At 34.5% G+C, this 18,065-nt stretch overlaps 1 protein-coding gene across 4 annotated transcripts; it reads right to left on the reverse strand.

The window, feature by feature from the left end:
- Positions 1–690: 690 nt before the first annotated feature.
- Positions 691–17,153, reverse strand: LOC100252323 (AMP deaminase). Of its 4 annotated transcripts, none has more exons than XR_009466380.1 (20): positions 16,498–17,153; positions 13,821–14,002; positions 13,078–13,285; positions 11,130–11,308; positions 10,979–11,030; positions 10,735–10,862; positions 10,401–10,580; positions 10,096–10,163; positions 9,818–9,960; positions 6,906–6,967; positions 5,811–5,924; positions 5,006–5,146; positions 3,814–3,966; positions 3,315–3,368; positions 3,127–3,237; positions 2,861–3,034; positions 2,689–2,769; positions 2,108–2,206; positions 1,348–1,469; positions 691–1,242 (listed from the first exon to the last, which is right to left on the reverse strand). XR_009466380.1 is itself a non-coding variant. In XM_010655011.3 (20 exons), the coding sequence occupies exons 1-19, from the start codon at positions 16,880–16,882 to the stop codon at positions 1,401–1,403; spliced, it is 2,583 nt and encodes an 860-aa protein (XP_010653313.1). In that variant the 5' UTR covers positions 16,883–17,153; the 3' UTR covers positions 691–1,242; positions 1,352–1,400. The 4 variants fall into 4 exon arrangements, 2 of the variants coding, with proteins under 2 accessions (XP_010653313.1, XP_010653312.1); XR_786360.3 differs by having other exon boundaries at positions 13,078–13,288; positions 16,498–17,132; XM_010655011.3 differs by having other exon boundaries at positions 1,352–1,469.
- Between the last annotated feature and the right edge of the window lie 912 nt (positions 17,154–18,065).

Here is an 18,065-nt window from a genome sequence, read left to right on the forward strand (position 1 = left end):
TTTTCAAAACTCCATGGACACGTGGAGAAATGCTTTTCCTACTCAGACTAGGACATAACTTGTTCAAATAATAATTATGCAACATCAAGAACAACGGATCTCTTTTTATGATAAATAAATCCATTTTGCATGATTATTATTGTGAGTAATTCCTACAAAGGATCTAACTAATGGCATATGCAATACTTGAATTCTTGAGGTACTAAATAGTTGGTTCTCATCCTCCGGAGACTAGAGAACAAATCAAATCATATGGTTCTCACAAATATTCCTTCTTTGCCTTCAGTTATATCTGAAAATGACTCCTAACCTTATTATCACTATCCCCAATTGGTTGTCCCTGGATTCCATTATCAAGAGGCGTATACAGGGAACAGTCCACAAGAATAAAAAATGGGAGAGGGGGAAAAGGGGAGAGAAGCAGTCAAGAGAATGACAAAGGGAGGCATTTTCTATTTCCTATGTATGCCTCTAAAAAAGCAATAAAAACCGCCACCATATATGCATATATATTATGCTTCATATACCTCATTCTTAATTCAGAAACAATTATGCTTTTGTGTATCTCCAAGGCGCCCAGCTTTGCTGTATCAGTCTGCCACCCCCTTTTTTTAAAAAAATATTACAGATCACAAACATTTGATATAGGCTACAGGAAACCAGTAGAAAATTTTCCAACTCTCAAACGCATAAAATAACATATACTCCCCTTTTTTTTATTATGATAATTATTATTTATTATTACAGCGAGAGGATTACAATCCTGCAATGTCCCATCTAAGAAATAGCCACATACTACTATAATGCATCATATTATAATTATAAAAGGTCAAAACTTGAAGAAGCAATAGAGATTACTACTGCTTCTCAGGTTATATCATAACATGTATTGATTGCATGTTACACAGGACCCACCTCCGCACCACAAAATTAAAGCTTTAAAATATATCAAATTATTTTACTCAATCCTAAAACAAAAGCAAAATTCTTATTGAGTTACTTGCTCAGACAACAGGATGACCTGGTTTAGCTATGGGCTGTATTTTAACTATTCACCTCTCTCACTCAGATTTCAGGGATCTCTCTGTCTTGTGAATTCATTCACGTGGTATATTGATGTCCTTGTTTGATTTCTCTCATCTCATCGTTCATGCCAAGTCACTCTCAGCTTGCTTGCCCAAGCCAAAATGGTCTCTTCCCTGCTGGATAAGAACAGGTGAAAAACGCAAGTTCTTCCACATCCTGCAATTGATCAGAAGAAACCCAGATTATTGCAAGGATAAAACCTTTCGCACTGATTCAAAAGTCATTTAAAAGAAAGGAAAAAAACACTAGAGAAACTGATACCTACATCTTGAAGACATACTAATGTCCAAGAGTGTGAGCATGCAGCCAGCAAATTATTTTTCAATCTCTTCAGGGAGTTTGAATTTGCCCAGATAAACCTGCTGCATTTCCTCTCTCCAGATCTGCAAATGACATTATCACATGCTTTCTCATTCTTTTGAGGCTCCATTTGTTTCAACAGGAAATAAAATCAGGTAAAAGGAATTGGAAAGTGACCTCAAGGAAGACGAGGGGAAAACAGTTTATTTCTTGGAGGATTATGAAGCACTTATATTCATATTCAAAGTGTTACTAAAAGCATGTCTGCTCCTTCTGTTTATATGATCTAGTTTTTCCTAATATCCACTTTCCTTCATAAGGATTATAAAAATTAATAGTAACCAATAAGATATCTGCTTGGACCCATGAAAATCACTTCAAACTTTCCCCCATGTTAAAAAGCAACTTTAAGGCTTCATTTAGATCTTAGAAACTGAGGGAAAAAAGAGGTTCAGAAGTTCGATTTTTCATATTTGGCTGAGATAAAAAAATATTAAGAAACTGAAATATAATGAAAATTGAATGAAGTTGGAGAGAGGAGAAATTTTCAGACATTTAGACTCAAAACTTGGTTAATTCCCCCTTCATCCCTTCCCATAGTATTAGTTTAGAGTTTCCCTCAGTTTCTGAGATCCAGACAAGGCCTTAAAAAAATGTTAAAGCATGAAAGCTGAAAAGCATATATAGCAACGCTTGAGAAAAGACGGAATCAAACCCATACCGTTTCACGGAATTCCACCCGGATATGAGGCACATTTGTCTTGCGAATATCATTTCCATCTGGTCCCCTCTTGTAATATTCTTGGCCAATCCAGTGTGACTAAAAACAGAAAATTTAATGGTTAAGACACGAAATTTAGTAAGGGGGAAAGCATCAGAACATATCAACATCATTAATATGATTTCCAGGAAAGCATCTTGGGAGTTTCTTGAGGAAGCCTTCTTTCGAAGAATGATAAATGTAATATAATTGAACTTTTCCACGTAAGGTGGCAATAAAAATGCACAGAACAGGGCTACTAAACAGGATTGGTGTCATGCATAGGTTGGATAAAGAAAGAAACATCAGGGCTTGAATTTCAAAACTCTATATGTAAATAAAATTCTTAAATAATTGACCATTTGCTCTTCCCAAGATCCAGTGAGACATCCCACTGTAATTGCCACAAGATATGTGGTTATTAGTAAGATAAGAATATGATAGGAAAAGAACTTCCAACTCAAACTCATGACCTATGCTACACACTGGCTTTCCAGAATCATTAGCTATGCCTATTATCACTTCAAAATAAGATTAATTACCTTCAGAGCATGTGAGAAACCTGATTGGTAGACTGAATTACGGGCAATTTCACATAAATCGCATGAACTCAGCCTCCATACCTGCAAGATGAGGAATTATCATAAACAAAGTACCAGATCAATCCCTAATACCCTGATGGAAGAGAGAGAGAGAGAGAGAGAGAGAGCTTACAGAAGCAGCTATGCTGTATTCTTCCACCAAGGGTTCTTTTGTTAGGTGGATTTGTAGTGGATCATCTGTAGAGAGGGAAACATTGAGGCCCCGAAGGAAAAACATAGGAAAAGGATTCCGATGATAGTCCAAAAACAAGGAATTGTTGCTCAGAGGAGACATAGCCAGACCAATCTGTAACCAACATGCAATCACAGCCAATCAGATACTATGGAATAATCAAGTCAGTGTAGATATATTCAAAACAGCATCATCTCCCTTTTTACCTGTGCTAAGTAATACAGATACTGAAGTACAGGAGATTTTCTCAAATTAATTCCATGTGCAATATTGTGAGACGTAAGAAAGGTTGCAGCAAGGTGGTCAGTGTCACCAGCCTGAAAGTAGGGGATATGAGGTATCTGTACAATCTAATAAATGAACCAAAGTTGATCAACTTCTTCACATAACATACCTCCCCAGAATGTGGACGGAATTTGATAGTAGTCATGCCCTTTGACTCTCGTAGCTAAGATACAAAGTAAAGGGTTAAAATTTGCTATATTTTGTCCAACACATAATCATCTAAAACATAACTGAGTTCGTTGAGATTGCAGGATGGAAAAATGGAAAACTAAAAAAATTACAGCAACATCTGACTCATGTTGGAGAAGAAGCTGAAAGGAAGAATGCAAGAACGGGAGAAAAACCAAATTAAAAACATTATAGGAATATCCGAATCATTTTGGAGAAAAGCTGTCAAAACATGTGAGACCACAGGAAAATGCAAAACCAAAAGCATCATTAGGATATGCTAGCCATATGTTAAAAAAAAGCTATCAAAACCATATTAGAATGAACAATGACATTCAAAACTATCAAACCATATGTTGAAACAAACCAAAAGCATTACTGGTGATCATATATGGCAAAATAAAAGTAGGGGAGGATATTTTCTAAGTGCATGCACGAACCTTGTTCAATGTATAGAGGTTAGCATAACAGTAGTAGACATAGTATGAAAATGCAGGATTGAAAGCATTGGTCCACTGAGCTGGAGTAGGCATATGTTTTGTAGGACGTCTTTCTGGTTTGCTTTCATCATCCACTAAGTCCAGGCCAACAACCTGAAAATCCAATGAAATAATAGTTACTCAAATACCATAGCAAGTAATTCTTGATTCAGAGGGAAAAAGTAAGCCAGGATCTAATGTAAACCAAAAGCAACATATGTTACTTAAATTTTAAAAATTTATAGACAACATTTCCATAAAGTAAAAATACTGTGTATATAAATTCATATTCAGTGTGTCAGGGTAGGGATCAGGGGACCATTGCGCTTGCAATTCAGAAATTCTGTAAGGTGTAGCTTTGTCAGAGAGATAAGCTATAGCGCACAATGTACATCATGCTCTCCAACAAACTTTAAAACCCATAAACAATCATCAGAGGGGTTCCCAATTCACGAGAAGCTTCTTTAGTGCATCTTATGCCTTTCTTTAATCTTCTGGTAGATTGGGGAATTTCCACCAAAACTTGTCCAGCTTTTCATCTTTTACATTTACCTCTTGAATTATGAGAAAATGACATGTTGAAACTTTCAATGAGAAGCAGTTTGTGTAATTTAAAATATATTAATCCATCCAAGTTATGAAACTCCAATCCACTGGAACCTTATTAAGGCACAAAAGCATTCAACACAATGCAATAAAGGTGTTCCTTCAGTAGACAGATGAAAACAGATGTTTCTTTTCCACTATGTTTTTTTCATTCTGCAATCACTTCGTTAATAATATTAGGCCATTGCCACTTATTTATGGCTAATTTAAAAAATATAGCCTCACGGAGTATCGGAAAAACCTCAGCTTTCATACTTCTCAAGTTAATAAGCCGGAAGAAATCAACAATATCTACACACTAAATCCAACAAACTGGAAGAGCTGTCAAACCACCAAAAAATCTCTATCATTTACAGTCCAGTAGAGTTTCTAAGGGAGGTCAACAGTTAAGGTACAGTCCTATAATGATTGTTGAATTCAATAATCATTGCAATTTACAATTACCATTCAGCTGTCAACATTCTCAAGAAATATATAAATGTAGATTAACTGTGCAAACCAACATAAAGAAGAATGAAAAGATTTTATAAAAAGAGAGATGGCAAACCTGTTTCAAGAAAACGTGCAACTGAGGGTGTGAATCTGGATTCACAGTAACCTCAAACAGGGGAAGAAAGATATTGTCCAGCATGTTCTGAAATGATGTAACAATTCCCATATCCTTGTACACATTATACAGCCGGGGAAGCTGGAAAAACAGAAGGATATTATACCATAAGAACAATAACAAAATCCAACATTTTGCTTTTGCTAACAAACCCCAGAATGTCAGGTTAGATACATTCCAGAGAGCATATGAATTTTCCCAGCATTCTCAAAATCACAGGTTCCAGAGGAGAACCTTCAGATATAAAGTAACACCAAAACAATCTACAGTATGATTAAACCAAATTGACATACAGATCAGATATTAAGAGTGAGAGTGTGTTTGGTAATAATTCTAGAAAACGTTTCTAATTTTTCTAACACTTAAATCATAAAATTTTTTAAGTGTTAAAAATATTAGAAGTGTTTTCTAAAATCATTATCAAACGGACTCTAAGTATTAACAGTTCACTGTGAATATATTATCCAACTGGCAGATTTAAACTGAAATTATGAAGATACCGATTCATTACTAGCAGAAAAATGTAAGTAAACGTCCAAGGTTAAAACATTTGCGGTCTGAAACCTCAACCGCACAATATAGGCCAATAGCCAAGAAAATAGTTTCAAAATAACATTCATGATATGATTAAATTAACTAGAACAAAAGATGTGTGCACAGGCACAGGGACTTTTTTACTGTATATAACCTACCGGTAAATAAAATAAACTTATAAGGGAAATTTCATAGGGATACAAGGAAATACCTGAATCAACCAAACAACATTCTCACTGTACAAATCATTATTCACTATCCAACTGGCAAGTTGGTCCCACTCACTTTGCTTTCTGCCATATATTGATATCCTGTATTCAGCCATCTGTAGCATAGCATTTAGCATCAGGAATTTACAAACCATAATAAATAAACAAATAAATCAAAAACAGATGGGCTCATACACATGCAGATGAAGATTCCCTTAAAAAAAATTGTAGACTGGTAGTGCAAAAAAACATAAACTCTTGCATACATTTCTGCAATAGTTATATGTATACATATATAAGACGTATATATACCCCTTGCCACTTGAGTCAACCATCAAGGATTTAGAATATACCCTGGTCAGCCCAATAGAAGGATTCGGTCATTAGCAAAACCCAAATTCCAAATAAAAGGTTGTAAAAATCTACAAAATGAAATTAAGAGCATCAAAAGCCTAATCAAACACCTAACCTGCAAGGGATGGATGCATGATGAATTGTCTTCCAATTAAACTAAACCAAACTAAAGATTAAATAATAATAATAATAATAATAATAATAATAATAATCATAAAATGAATTAGAAAACTGCGCCACCTTCAAAGGCTTCTCCAAAGGCAAGTGAGACCTTATGTTTTACCTTTCCTCTTAATTTACAAATCAAGCTTACAGCAAATAAGCACATGGTCAAAAAAGCACAAGAAATTGTGCATAGGAAAATCATAAGACAAATGACAGACAGGATTGGGCAAAAAGTGTGCTGCTAAAAACATTAGCAAATAAACAAATTTTCTACCAAATATATTCCTCATTGAGTCCTCTATAGGTCTGAGAGAGAATCAGCATATGAGAAAGAGAACTGCCAAAACCCCCCTTGCAACGCTAGAAGCCCCCAAACCAAAATAGAAAAAGAAAATGTAAAACTTCTTTGTATCACTAAAAGCAATGAGGAACCCGGGTTGTATTTTCGAAGCATTCATGACTTCTTAGCTTGCACCACATTGAGTGAATGACAGAAAGAAACTGGAGAAGAAAGCATAGTCACTAAAATTCAAGAAAATGATAACAAATGCATCTGTGATAGAGATATCAAGAAGCACCTGATATTTACTTGCAGCGAGATCGGAAAATACTTGCTTTGTCAGCTCACCAAGGAAACGGCCTGTAGGACCACATATAATAAGACTACAATTTGAATAACCAAAGGGGAAAGCTACAATGCTCTCAAGATGAGTAAAAAGAAGGCCAAATATTTCACAATAGCTTGAGAAAAATTAATCTCCCAAAAGCAACTATTAAATGAAACCACTGTCAGGTAGCAATCTGTTTATATAAAGAAACTAGTCCAGGGGTGAACTTGGTCGGGTTAGCCCAACCCAACCCGATGTTTGCACGGACTTAGGCAATATTTTTAATACTTGTGTAGCTTGGGTTAAGTTTTCTCAACTCAAGCTCAATTTGGGTTGGGCTCGAGCCTAGGTTTGGACAACCCAAACCCAATTTGATGTTTTTATAATGTTTATAAGGTTTATATCTTATATAATAATATTCATTTTCTTTTTAGATTCTAAAGAAAAAATATCAAATTATAATTATATTATGTACTTTTTCAACTTTTTTTTAGAAAGATATAGAAGTTTATTTTACTTTTTTATTGTTACTTTGAAATTTTGTCAGACTCATATTTACTATTTAAATTTTGGTATAAATATATAGAAAAAAAAGTTTTTAAAAAACCATTATGAATTAATTTTGAATCATGCAATCCAATCAACCCAACCTTAATTCGACCAACCCGGATTCAACACAATTTAGAAAAATGAGGTTGGGTTGAGTTTGGGTTAAGTACCTCAGGTTAGAGGTCAAGTTGGATTGAGCATAGGTTGATTGTTTCTTAATTCTTAAAGTTTACCCCCCCCCCCCAAAAAAAAAAAATGCCTTTAGGAATAAACCATTCAGAAATCTTTACAAGTGAGGCAAAGCTTGTAGCATAGAAAGAAAACAACATACTTCAAGGACATGTTTGGAACACTAGAATAAGGAATAAGAACAAGAAATCCATTACATTTTCCATTCACTAGTACGTTTGGATGACTTATTAGAATAGGAATAGGAATATAAGAATTCATTCTAATTTAAAATCAAATCTCATACTTATCAGGATTTTGATTCGCCCATGAATTTTTTTTGTCAATAGGTTATTTAACATGGTAGATGATATTGTGTTTAACATGGTACTATAATTCACCTCCTTTCCCATATCTACTGCCACATAGCAAACGCACCCTAGAAGTTCCAATTTTCAATTCATTTAAGAGCATGACATCAAAGTTTCAATTCAGATCCGAGGTAGATGAGTCATAGCAAAACATAGGCACTAGAATCTTATAATGCCCAATATGAAACATGCTAACACATTTCAAACAGAATAGAAATGTAGATACATAAAAAAGGAATACAATGGTGGAATATTTTGACAATTCTTTAAGAAAGCTTAAGTTCAAGCAGTTTTATCAAAAGAGTTACTATTTAGTTGTCTGTATGAGTGTGTATGCACTAAATAACAGAAGTAGTGGCACACAAGAGGAGGAAGCATAGCACAACAAAAGTAGAGGTACAGCTGTGGAGCATAAAAAGAATTTGAAGGTAGTTGGAGCATTTGCCTTTGAATGCAAGCACTTGGTAAATTACTTGGCAAACTGGAACCAGATATATTGACGTCACATACTACAAACTAAAGGTAATGAATCATATATACTCAAAGTTGTACTACTACATGCTTTAGCTTTCAGATGAAAAGAATGGAAAAGTTTGTGACTCTATGATAGCATAACATTCTGTACACATTATTAATCAACGCAATAGAATATTTTGAAAATATATCTTAACCTTAATTTTGAATAAAATGAAAAGACCAAACACCTAATATACTTTCCATGTAAACATTTCTGAGTTTTTATTTTATTTTATTATTATTATTATTATTTTCTTAATAGGCAAGAAAGAGCTCTTTAGCTTATTAGAAAAGACATCTTATAGGAAGGAGGCACAGCCCACATACACCAGCAGTATACCAAGGGGACCGAAGGAGGGTTCAACTTAAATAATCAAAGAGTTTACTCCATATGGACATTTCTTGTTCTATATTTGTTTGCCCAAGTATTAGAGTATCATAAAAAAGTAGTATACATTAGAAGGTGCACGATAATAAGGGAGGACAACCCAAGTGCACCAGAAGTATACATGGCAGAAAAAGACAAAATAAAAGAAAACAAAAAGGAAAATTCAAACAACCACAACGCAAAATAATCTACAGAGTCATGAATGGAAAGATGAACATTCCCCACTGCACCACTATACGACATGAACAGATCCTAGAGAAATAGGTTTTACCAACTTCTCCGCTCATTCAAACTTTGCCAAAGCATTCGATTTTTCATGTAATTACTTATTTTTTAATAAATTTTAGAAACTTATATAAGTATTACATGATAAAGAAATATAAGAAAAAAGAAAAAAGAAAAATTAAAACTACATAAAACTAGTTTTCAAAATCAAGTAAAAGGACTAATATTGTAGAAGGAATAATATGTTGTGTTGCTGTAACTCATATGGTTGTGTACTTAAGTTACACCTCTTTGGCATTTCTAATATGATTTATTTATGCTTATTAAACAACTTATCAAATGAAGTGAAGGTGAGCATTGGAGCTGGACTTGTTAATGCTTGCGAAACTCTTGTCATTGAATTTTAAGATTAAATTTCCCCTCCATGTAATAATATTGCAATTGTCATTCTTGGTAGTTCTTTATCATACTTCAGAGGTACTGAAAAAAACAACCAGAACTACTTTAACCTATCCATTAGCTTCAAACCGAATATAATCAAGGCGTGGAGCAGTAGAAGACCCACAATGAAGTATTTGGAAATTGAAAAAAACTTGTTCAAAAGGGTCTGTTTAGCACTTTTTCCTCAAGCTTAACCTAATAAACATATAACAAGCACGCCATACCTTGGATAAGATTATCCTGCTTAAGGAAAATTTCCCTGAGCCTACTTTGACCGCAGGGATTGTACTTGAGATTGAACTTATCAAAACGATGAAATGTGCTCTTGTCTGCATGAACATCTAAAAGGTCAACATTCAGGTCATACCTGTTCAAACAAAAGTTCAGTGAGGTTATATTCAGAGTTTCAAAATGGTAAATGACTAAAAGGTGTAAAAAATTACACTCCCCACACACACATCTTGGTCAAATAGTATTAAAAAAAAAAACAAATTTTTATTACCCAGTTAAATCCAAGCTCTCAAAAACTTCTTTTAAGGTTAGATATGTCCCATCCCGAAATATAACAACCTGAGTAGAAGGAGAAAACAAGCTAAGGCATCAGATAAATTGCAAGCAGATAATCTTCCAAAAAGAAATCTCACTCAGCATGAGTTCCATCATGAACAAAAAATTGATAAAAGTTGATTGCTGCCTTTGTAGCAAGAAATAATCATAACTTTCGAAATGATTCCAATGCTTTCCATAGATAGAGCAACCAGAAAAGGAGCATTGACAACAAATCAGCAGACTATTTCGAACCGTTACCTCATCAGGCTCTTTCCTCAGTTTTGACTTGATAAACCTCAAAAGATGTTTCTGATTCATGCATGCTGAGTGATGAACGTGTGTATCGACCTTCCTGACATTATAAAAGTCACGATGTGGTGCACTTTTCTGTGCAAGGAATTCTCTATCCGCATTAAGCATCACATGAAGGTTGAATTTCTGATTGGTAACCAAAACAACCACCAGATTGTCATTTACAAAAAGAGGTAAAAAAAGAAAAAAGAAAAAGAAAAAGAGCATACATTTCAATAAATGACAAATCAAAAAAAAAAAATTCAAATATGTGAATCAAATACAGAAAAGTAGCATCTACCTGTTCGAGAAGAACCAACCGATGGTGACATAAGGTTCGAATATTCCCAGCTGCTATTACTCTAAGTATGTGATGCAGATCAGTAAAAAAGGTTGTTGCATCAGCAACTGGGAAAAGCTTGTCTTTTGCTGGAACAGAAAATAGTGGAAAACTTTAAAAAATGAACACTCTAACAGAAGAAAAATAGTTCAAGGATCATAAAAAGAGTAATAAGGTACAATAAGCAAATTCCTTGATGGCTTACAATCTTTATTTGCGTACACGTTAACAACTCCATCTTCCATCTGAAAATAATGCTGTGGGAAAAAATGGAACATATTAATAACAATAAACCACGGTAAGCTGTAACCAAGGAAACAGAAAACAGTAACATGTTTTCAAAAGCATAAACTCACATCACTTTTTCCCTCAAGAGTATAAGAAAATGGATTTGGATCAGGCTTGGGTGTACTTGGGTCAGATATAACTTCTCTCTCCCATGGAGCAGTCTCTTCCCTGAATAAATAACTCTCTCGCATTTCAAGGCAATCTTTTAGAATCATATAGACCTCCTCTTCATCAGGCGATGGTACCTCTAATAGAAATTAGAGAAGAAAAAAAATCATAACCATTTGTTACTTTAAATCAAAAGATGCAAATCCAAATGTAGAGTTGGAACTGTGATTCTTGAACTTGACCACTTAGGAACTATTCAAGTACAGGATATTTTTTGAATGAGTAGCTTCACAGCAAACCAACAACAAATGAAAGGATAACAATGAGACAGAGGGAAAAGATGGGGGAAGCATTATAAAAATTGGCAGATATGCATGATATGTATCTGAATTATAGGGAACAACATATTGATACAGGATGACATATTAGCCTGTACTAACTAATACAAAGCCAATATGACACTAAAATTTTTTACATCTATTACTTGTAAGCATAATTTCACTTAACTCCCTAAACTTTAATAGGGATCAAAATAGCCCCTCCAATTTAGAGAGGCTACAATACCACCCTTTATGTTGATCCTGCCATCTAAACGATTATTTGCAAACACACGTTAAGCAAGTGATTGTTTGTATCATTCAGTATCTATTCATCTTCATTTTCAGCTTTAAGATGTGAATACCCATTAGTTGTATTTCAATAGCAGCTTTAAGATTGGAGGTTTAGCTGATGACCACTCCCAAGGAGATCAACAGCAGCAGAAGTTGAATGCCCATTTGTCATATATCATGGAGATTAAGGGAGAAGAAGGAAAGCTCTTCCTATTAATCAATATTGCCTATTGTCCACCTCGGAGAAGTATACCATAATTGTAACAAGAAGGGGTATGCAGAGTTCAAGTGGGAAAAATAAGATTCTATGACAGTGGCATAATATAGATCTTGCCCCTCTCAATATTGGGCATCTGAATAGCTCTTGCAAGTTTAAGGTGTCATCAATTAAACTGATTGAGCTGATTCTGCAAGTCCCACACTTGGTGCACTGGATTTACTATGGGGAGTCAAATCATACCATAACCAACTTGGGTATGCCTATCCATTTTGGCCCATATCAATTAAATGTCTGTTTGAAGTTTTGAACTACCAATATGTGGCTGCATAAACTTCGACTCTAGAAAAGATTACTGCAGCAAGAAATGCTGCATTTCAATGGGGGATTTGATCATAAATTTTACAAAAATCCATGGGAAACTATTGATTGATGAGAAATTTCATTTAATATTGGGTAAATTAGCATTGTGATAGAAAACAATGATGGTGGAGATCACACCAAAGAGTAGCCAGCTTTCTTGATTCATGGTTCTATGCACAGAGGGAGCCAGCCTGAGTTTAATTTTTTCCATGAAGAAAATAGGAGAGGAGATAAAATTCATCAATCCAACCAAGCAGAGGGAAGATCAAAATAGCAACAACCAGAATACTGTACAAGCATGCAATTCAACTATTTTTTGGCAAATTTAAGAAAAAAATCATTTAATTTTCTTTTCACAAATCCAATAAAGTAGTTTTTTTTTTTTTTTTTTTTTAAGTTTCAGCAAACCATACAGCACAAGGGCTGATTAAACCTAGCATAACTGAACCACTGGCTTGGTGACTTGGTCTGGTTTATTTTAAATATTTGCTGCACAAATTTTGAGCAAAAATTTATCCCTATTTTTGTTTCTTAAATTTTTTTCTTGCATTGCATCATATTATCCGCTGCATGCTATACACTGATAACACGCACAAGCAATGCTCCATAAAATATTGAAAACAAAGCACTCCACATATGTCCAAGTTTGGACATGTGGAGAAAAAGATAGCACCCCATGATAAAAGTTCACGAGGAGAGAAGAGAGGGAGTCCATACCAGTTGGGGAAATTTTAAGTCGTACAAAAGTTTCATGCTCTGGCTCTTTCCTTAGAATATCAGCTGCTACAGGATCAGGCTGAACACCATGCAGGTCACCAGATACACTATGCGAACGAATCATACTCGAAGCAGCTATTGGCAGTTGTTCTCCATTTGCAGTGACATGATCAGGTAAATTTGGGAACAAGCTTTTACTGTCTGGGTCCTGCTTAATTAAGTATTCAAATGCATGTCAGTATATCCTTAAATTTTTTTATGCTTGCTAGTCATGCTCTTTCAGCAAACAGTATATATTCTCGGGACAAAGCATTGTCCATACACTACAACAAAAAAGGATGTAATAAGGAACTCAAACACAAACTTCTATCATGATAGACTATCAGTTCAGAGAGAGAAAATTTGAAAGTTCAGAATGCATGAATAAGAAACATCTGGATATTGATAAGCAGATAATAATCTTATAGCAGTTCCATTAGCATGCAGATATGTAGTTTCTATTTCATCCAACAGTATATTAAATTTTTGTATGCTTGACTAGTTATTCTCTTTCATCCAACAGTATATATCCTAGGGAAAAGCATTGTTCTTACAGTTATACAAAAGAAAAATGTATTAAGGAACTCAAACACAAACTTCTAGCATTATACAACAAGACTATCAATTCAGAGAGAGAGAGTTTAAAAGTTCAGAATGTACAAATAAGAAACATGTGCAAATTGATAAGCAGATAATTTTCTTACAGTGGTTCCATTAGCATGCAGATATGTAGTGTCCAGTTTAGAATTGTCTGGCAAATTATCTTCATCATCTGATCCTTCCACACTCTCAAAGGCACTAGCACTGGCAACAGGAGACTTGGGAGAAGTCGGTCTGATAATATGCCCAGCTCTCTTGGTTGAATTTGCAAGGGCCCCAGATTTCCCTGAATAAGTTTAGTGTTCAGCAATAAAATTAATAAATGTTGAAAAGAACCAAAAAAAACAAAAATGCAAGTACAAAGATCATAACGACCATATCCTTCGGACTCAGGACTGTTAATAGAGCTGAAATTGATGCAATTATTTTTTATTTAAGGAGGATGTCTTGGTGAAAGGAGCCATAATGTGTCAACTGGGTTAAGAATGGCAAGGAAGCATTCCCTCAACTTTCTGGGCTACTTTCAAGTGTGTGACTAAATCCTTCAGTGGTACAGTCAAATGCTAGACAATGAATTTATAATAGAGATAATGCTATGAAGAAGTTCGATACTATGGTTCCATAGAATTCTATATGTATCCATGAGATCGAGTATGGAATTTTGTTTACACCAGCATTGGAACAATTCCAACTTGTTGCAAGAGAAGATAGGTTTCCTTTGAAATTTTTAAAAAGATACTGTTTTGGGTCCATTGATGGCTACTTCGGCCGCAGTTGCTCTAACAAAGAGGGTGATTCTACTTTGCTGGAGATAATAGACTCTTAATTTCAGGTTGTTTTGTTTTTGTTTGGTTTATTGTCTCTCTCTTTTTTCTAACTGGAAGATGCCAATAGTTAAAGCACCACCACCAAACAACCCACAGAATGAAGTAGCATAATTTACTATGACAGCTCTCCCAATTTAGAATAAAGAATTTGAACAGTTCGTCAGCTATTAAAATACACTGAGCCCTGTAGTTTTTCATAAAGGTTTTTAATAACCCCAATTCTTGCCAAGAAAAAACAATAAAAGAAAGCAATAGAAGCTCAAATGATTCTCTCTCTCTCTCTCTCTCTATATATATATATATATATATATACAGTATTTAATTAATTTACCAAACATGTGTTAGATTTAAATGGTAAAGACCCAAATAAACATCACCAAGAAAGTCATGCAATTCAAAAATTGGCATAGTGCAGAGCAGTTTATTTTATTTTAAGAGGTTTCTAGAGTTTTCCTAAGCACCACTTGTGTGCACTTGGCTTACATTCATAAGTTGACATCACATAAGAAGCAATGAAATTGAGATTGAGTCTTTAGTCTTCTAATTGATACAAGAGCTCCATTACCCACAATGGAAGATGCATGGATGTCTCCACTTTAGAACTATGAGCAAATGTATAAAAGAAAAGGTAAACAAAACTTATATTTTTATTTTTTAGTACATGCCAAAACTAGGGCTACCAAATGTCCTAGGCATCACCTAAATTCCTTCGTCCAAACCGATTGATAACTTGAGTTAATATTCAGTGGCCTAAAGGCATTGTAGATTAATATTGCATGCTACATGTCAATCATTTCCTTAAAATTCTAAACCATGAATACTAGATTGAAACAGAATGACAGAACCAAAGTTCATATATGTGAAAATTGTCTAAACTAAAAAACTAGATATAGCTTTACAGGTATAAAAAGAATATACATCATGTATAACAAGCAGGAAGGGTGGAGCATATGAATCACGTTTCTCTCTTCTGCTATATCTAGACCAGTACTTTATATCATGTAGGGCAATTCTAAATTCTTCTCAATTCTTCCACTTATGTAATCTTAGAACCTTCACCCATTTCCTGCAGAAACAATCTGGTTTTCTGTTGTACAGTACCTCCTATTGAAAAAACAACATGAAAACCTCTAGAGAAAACTTCAAACCTTCAAGGTTCCATCCTTTCTTTATATGACTCAATCAAATTCAAGTATTCCAATGCCACACATTCTGAAGTTAAAAATTAACAAGATTCAATAGAACATTTTCAATCTCTCTTTTCATTTTTATATGAATAAAATATTAAATCATTTTCATGCTTTCAATATAAATGAGTCCCTTTAATACCAGTTTGGCAACAGTCAAATTTGTTGTGGTTGTCATTTTTTACCTATCAAAACAACAAAGAAGACAGAACGGGTAGCCCACTTCATCCACTTCCATATAAGCTTTCTATGAATAAGGCAAATACCATCTCAACTATTTTCTAAACATATTGATGAATCCTCAACCTTAGATATCCAATATCACACGTCTGACACTACTTCAATAACAGGAATCATATTTGAAGATCAAGGTTTAAAAAATTTGGAATCAATCAAAGGGAAAAACTGAAACAGATCCCGCTGCACAGACAAGCTTTACCCCTAACTCCACAGAAATCTGGCCATTAGGCTAAAACACATAATACATTTGCAAAAAATTGCTCTGTGGACCAGAACTTTACGTAACAAATACACATTATTAATTCCTTTACACAAAGAGATTCCCAATCACGACTGAACTGTTTGTCTGTTTATAACCTTATTTCCTGAACCCGATCACCTTCAACCAAATGGCCTGATGGAGCATGTGAATTAGAGCAATAATACCCCTCAAACTAATGATATTCAAGTATAAAAATCAGCGTTTTAGCAGTTGTATTAATCACGTAATCAAGAATCATCCGGCGAAAAGTCCGACAAAGGCATACCTTCTGGAAGCGTGTGCAGCCGTGGCAAGCCAACCGGAATGCCGTCTACGGAAAACTCCCCGTTACGCCTGTCCTCTCCATCACCGACGCCGGAAATTGCGGTAACGTCCGGCAAGGACGACGAGCCTCTCTTGTTGTAGCCGCTCCCCTTCCTCCGACCGCTGCTGTGGCTCCTTCGCTTCTCGCCGTACTTCCTGAAATGCTGCGGCGAGTCTCCCAGGCCAACCCCGTCCGAGTTCTCCTCCCGCTCCCGTTCCCTCTCTACCGTCTTCGCAAATTCAAGCAACTGTGCTAGGGTTTTGCGGTGCATATAATAGGCTGATACTGCCACAAAAGAAGCCCCGACCAGAGCCGCCACGGCCAGATGGATAGCGTATGAATCCATCTCCGCCGCCACCACCCCGACACTTCGTTTCCCTCTTTAAAACCTTACAAACTCTGTGGAAGAAACCCTACCCCTACTACTGTGGAAAACAGCAGAAGAAGAGGAGAATAGGAGAAAGATGAGAGAGTTGAGTTTTATTAACAGGATGCGAAGGGCTTGGTGGGAATATTTATAGGGAGAAGAGGGAAGAGGACATATTCGCCACTTCCTCTCTTGCGGAAGATAAATAGATTTTCTCAGTGCTGTCTTCGTAGTTCGTAGCATCGCCGCTTTCCTATCTTTTTCATTTTCATATTTAATATTTAATATTTCTCACAATAACTATCACCCTTTTCTTCTTTATTTTTAAAATCATTTTACTCCAGATCTGTTTCTATCTTTCCCTTTCACATATATTTTTTATAACAATCATCTCCTTTTTCTTCTGTTATTTGATCAAATTTTAAAATTTAACAAAATTATCCTCATTTTTTTTATAAAAATAATTTATTTAATCTACTTGTAAATATTTGAAATGGTCAAAATTATAAAAAAAAAATATTAAATTTACAATTTAGGGATTATTTTTTTACCCTTCAAAGGTCATGCTAAGTTGTTACCATTTTCTATCTTTGTTTAAAAATTGGTTTTTTTTTTCTTATATATTAAAAGGAGTTAAAATTTGTTAAAATTTGTTAAAAAATAATTACAGTTAAAATTTCTCTAATTTAAGTCTTACAATATAAAAAATAATTATCCTTTTTACTAAGTCTTGTGTTTAATTTTAACCAAAAGTTTAAATTAAGTTGACCAAATTTAAATAACAAAAGTGGGATAATGTTTTGATAATATTTTTTAGAATAATTTAAAAAATGTATTTTCACCTGTTCATATAAAAATAATTATAAAATAAAAATTCTCTAAAATTAATTCAAGTTTGATGATTTGATCATATTAATTACAAATTATGATTAAATTTAATTCATAAGTACCGACAAACAAAAACTACTTTCTTGATATTAAAATAAGATGGCGATGTCACATCTGAATAATTTATCAAGATGAGTTGGAACTTGGAATGAAGTGGGAGTTTGATATTAAATTTTTGGTGTATTAAAAAATATAAAAAAAAAATTGGGAAATAACAAAGGAGTGGGGTGGAGCCCATGTCGGGTGTGGGTGTTATAAAAGGGGTTTGGGATAG

Source organism: Vitis vinifera, chromosome 8 (assembly GCF_030704535.1).
Source record: "Vitis vinifera cultivar Pinot Noir 40024 chromosome 8, ASM3070453v1".
In the NCBI taxonomy this organism is placed as follows: Eukaryota; Viridiplantae; Streptophyta; class Magnoliopsida; order Vitales; family Vitaceae; genus Vitis; species Vitis vinifera.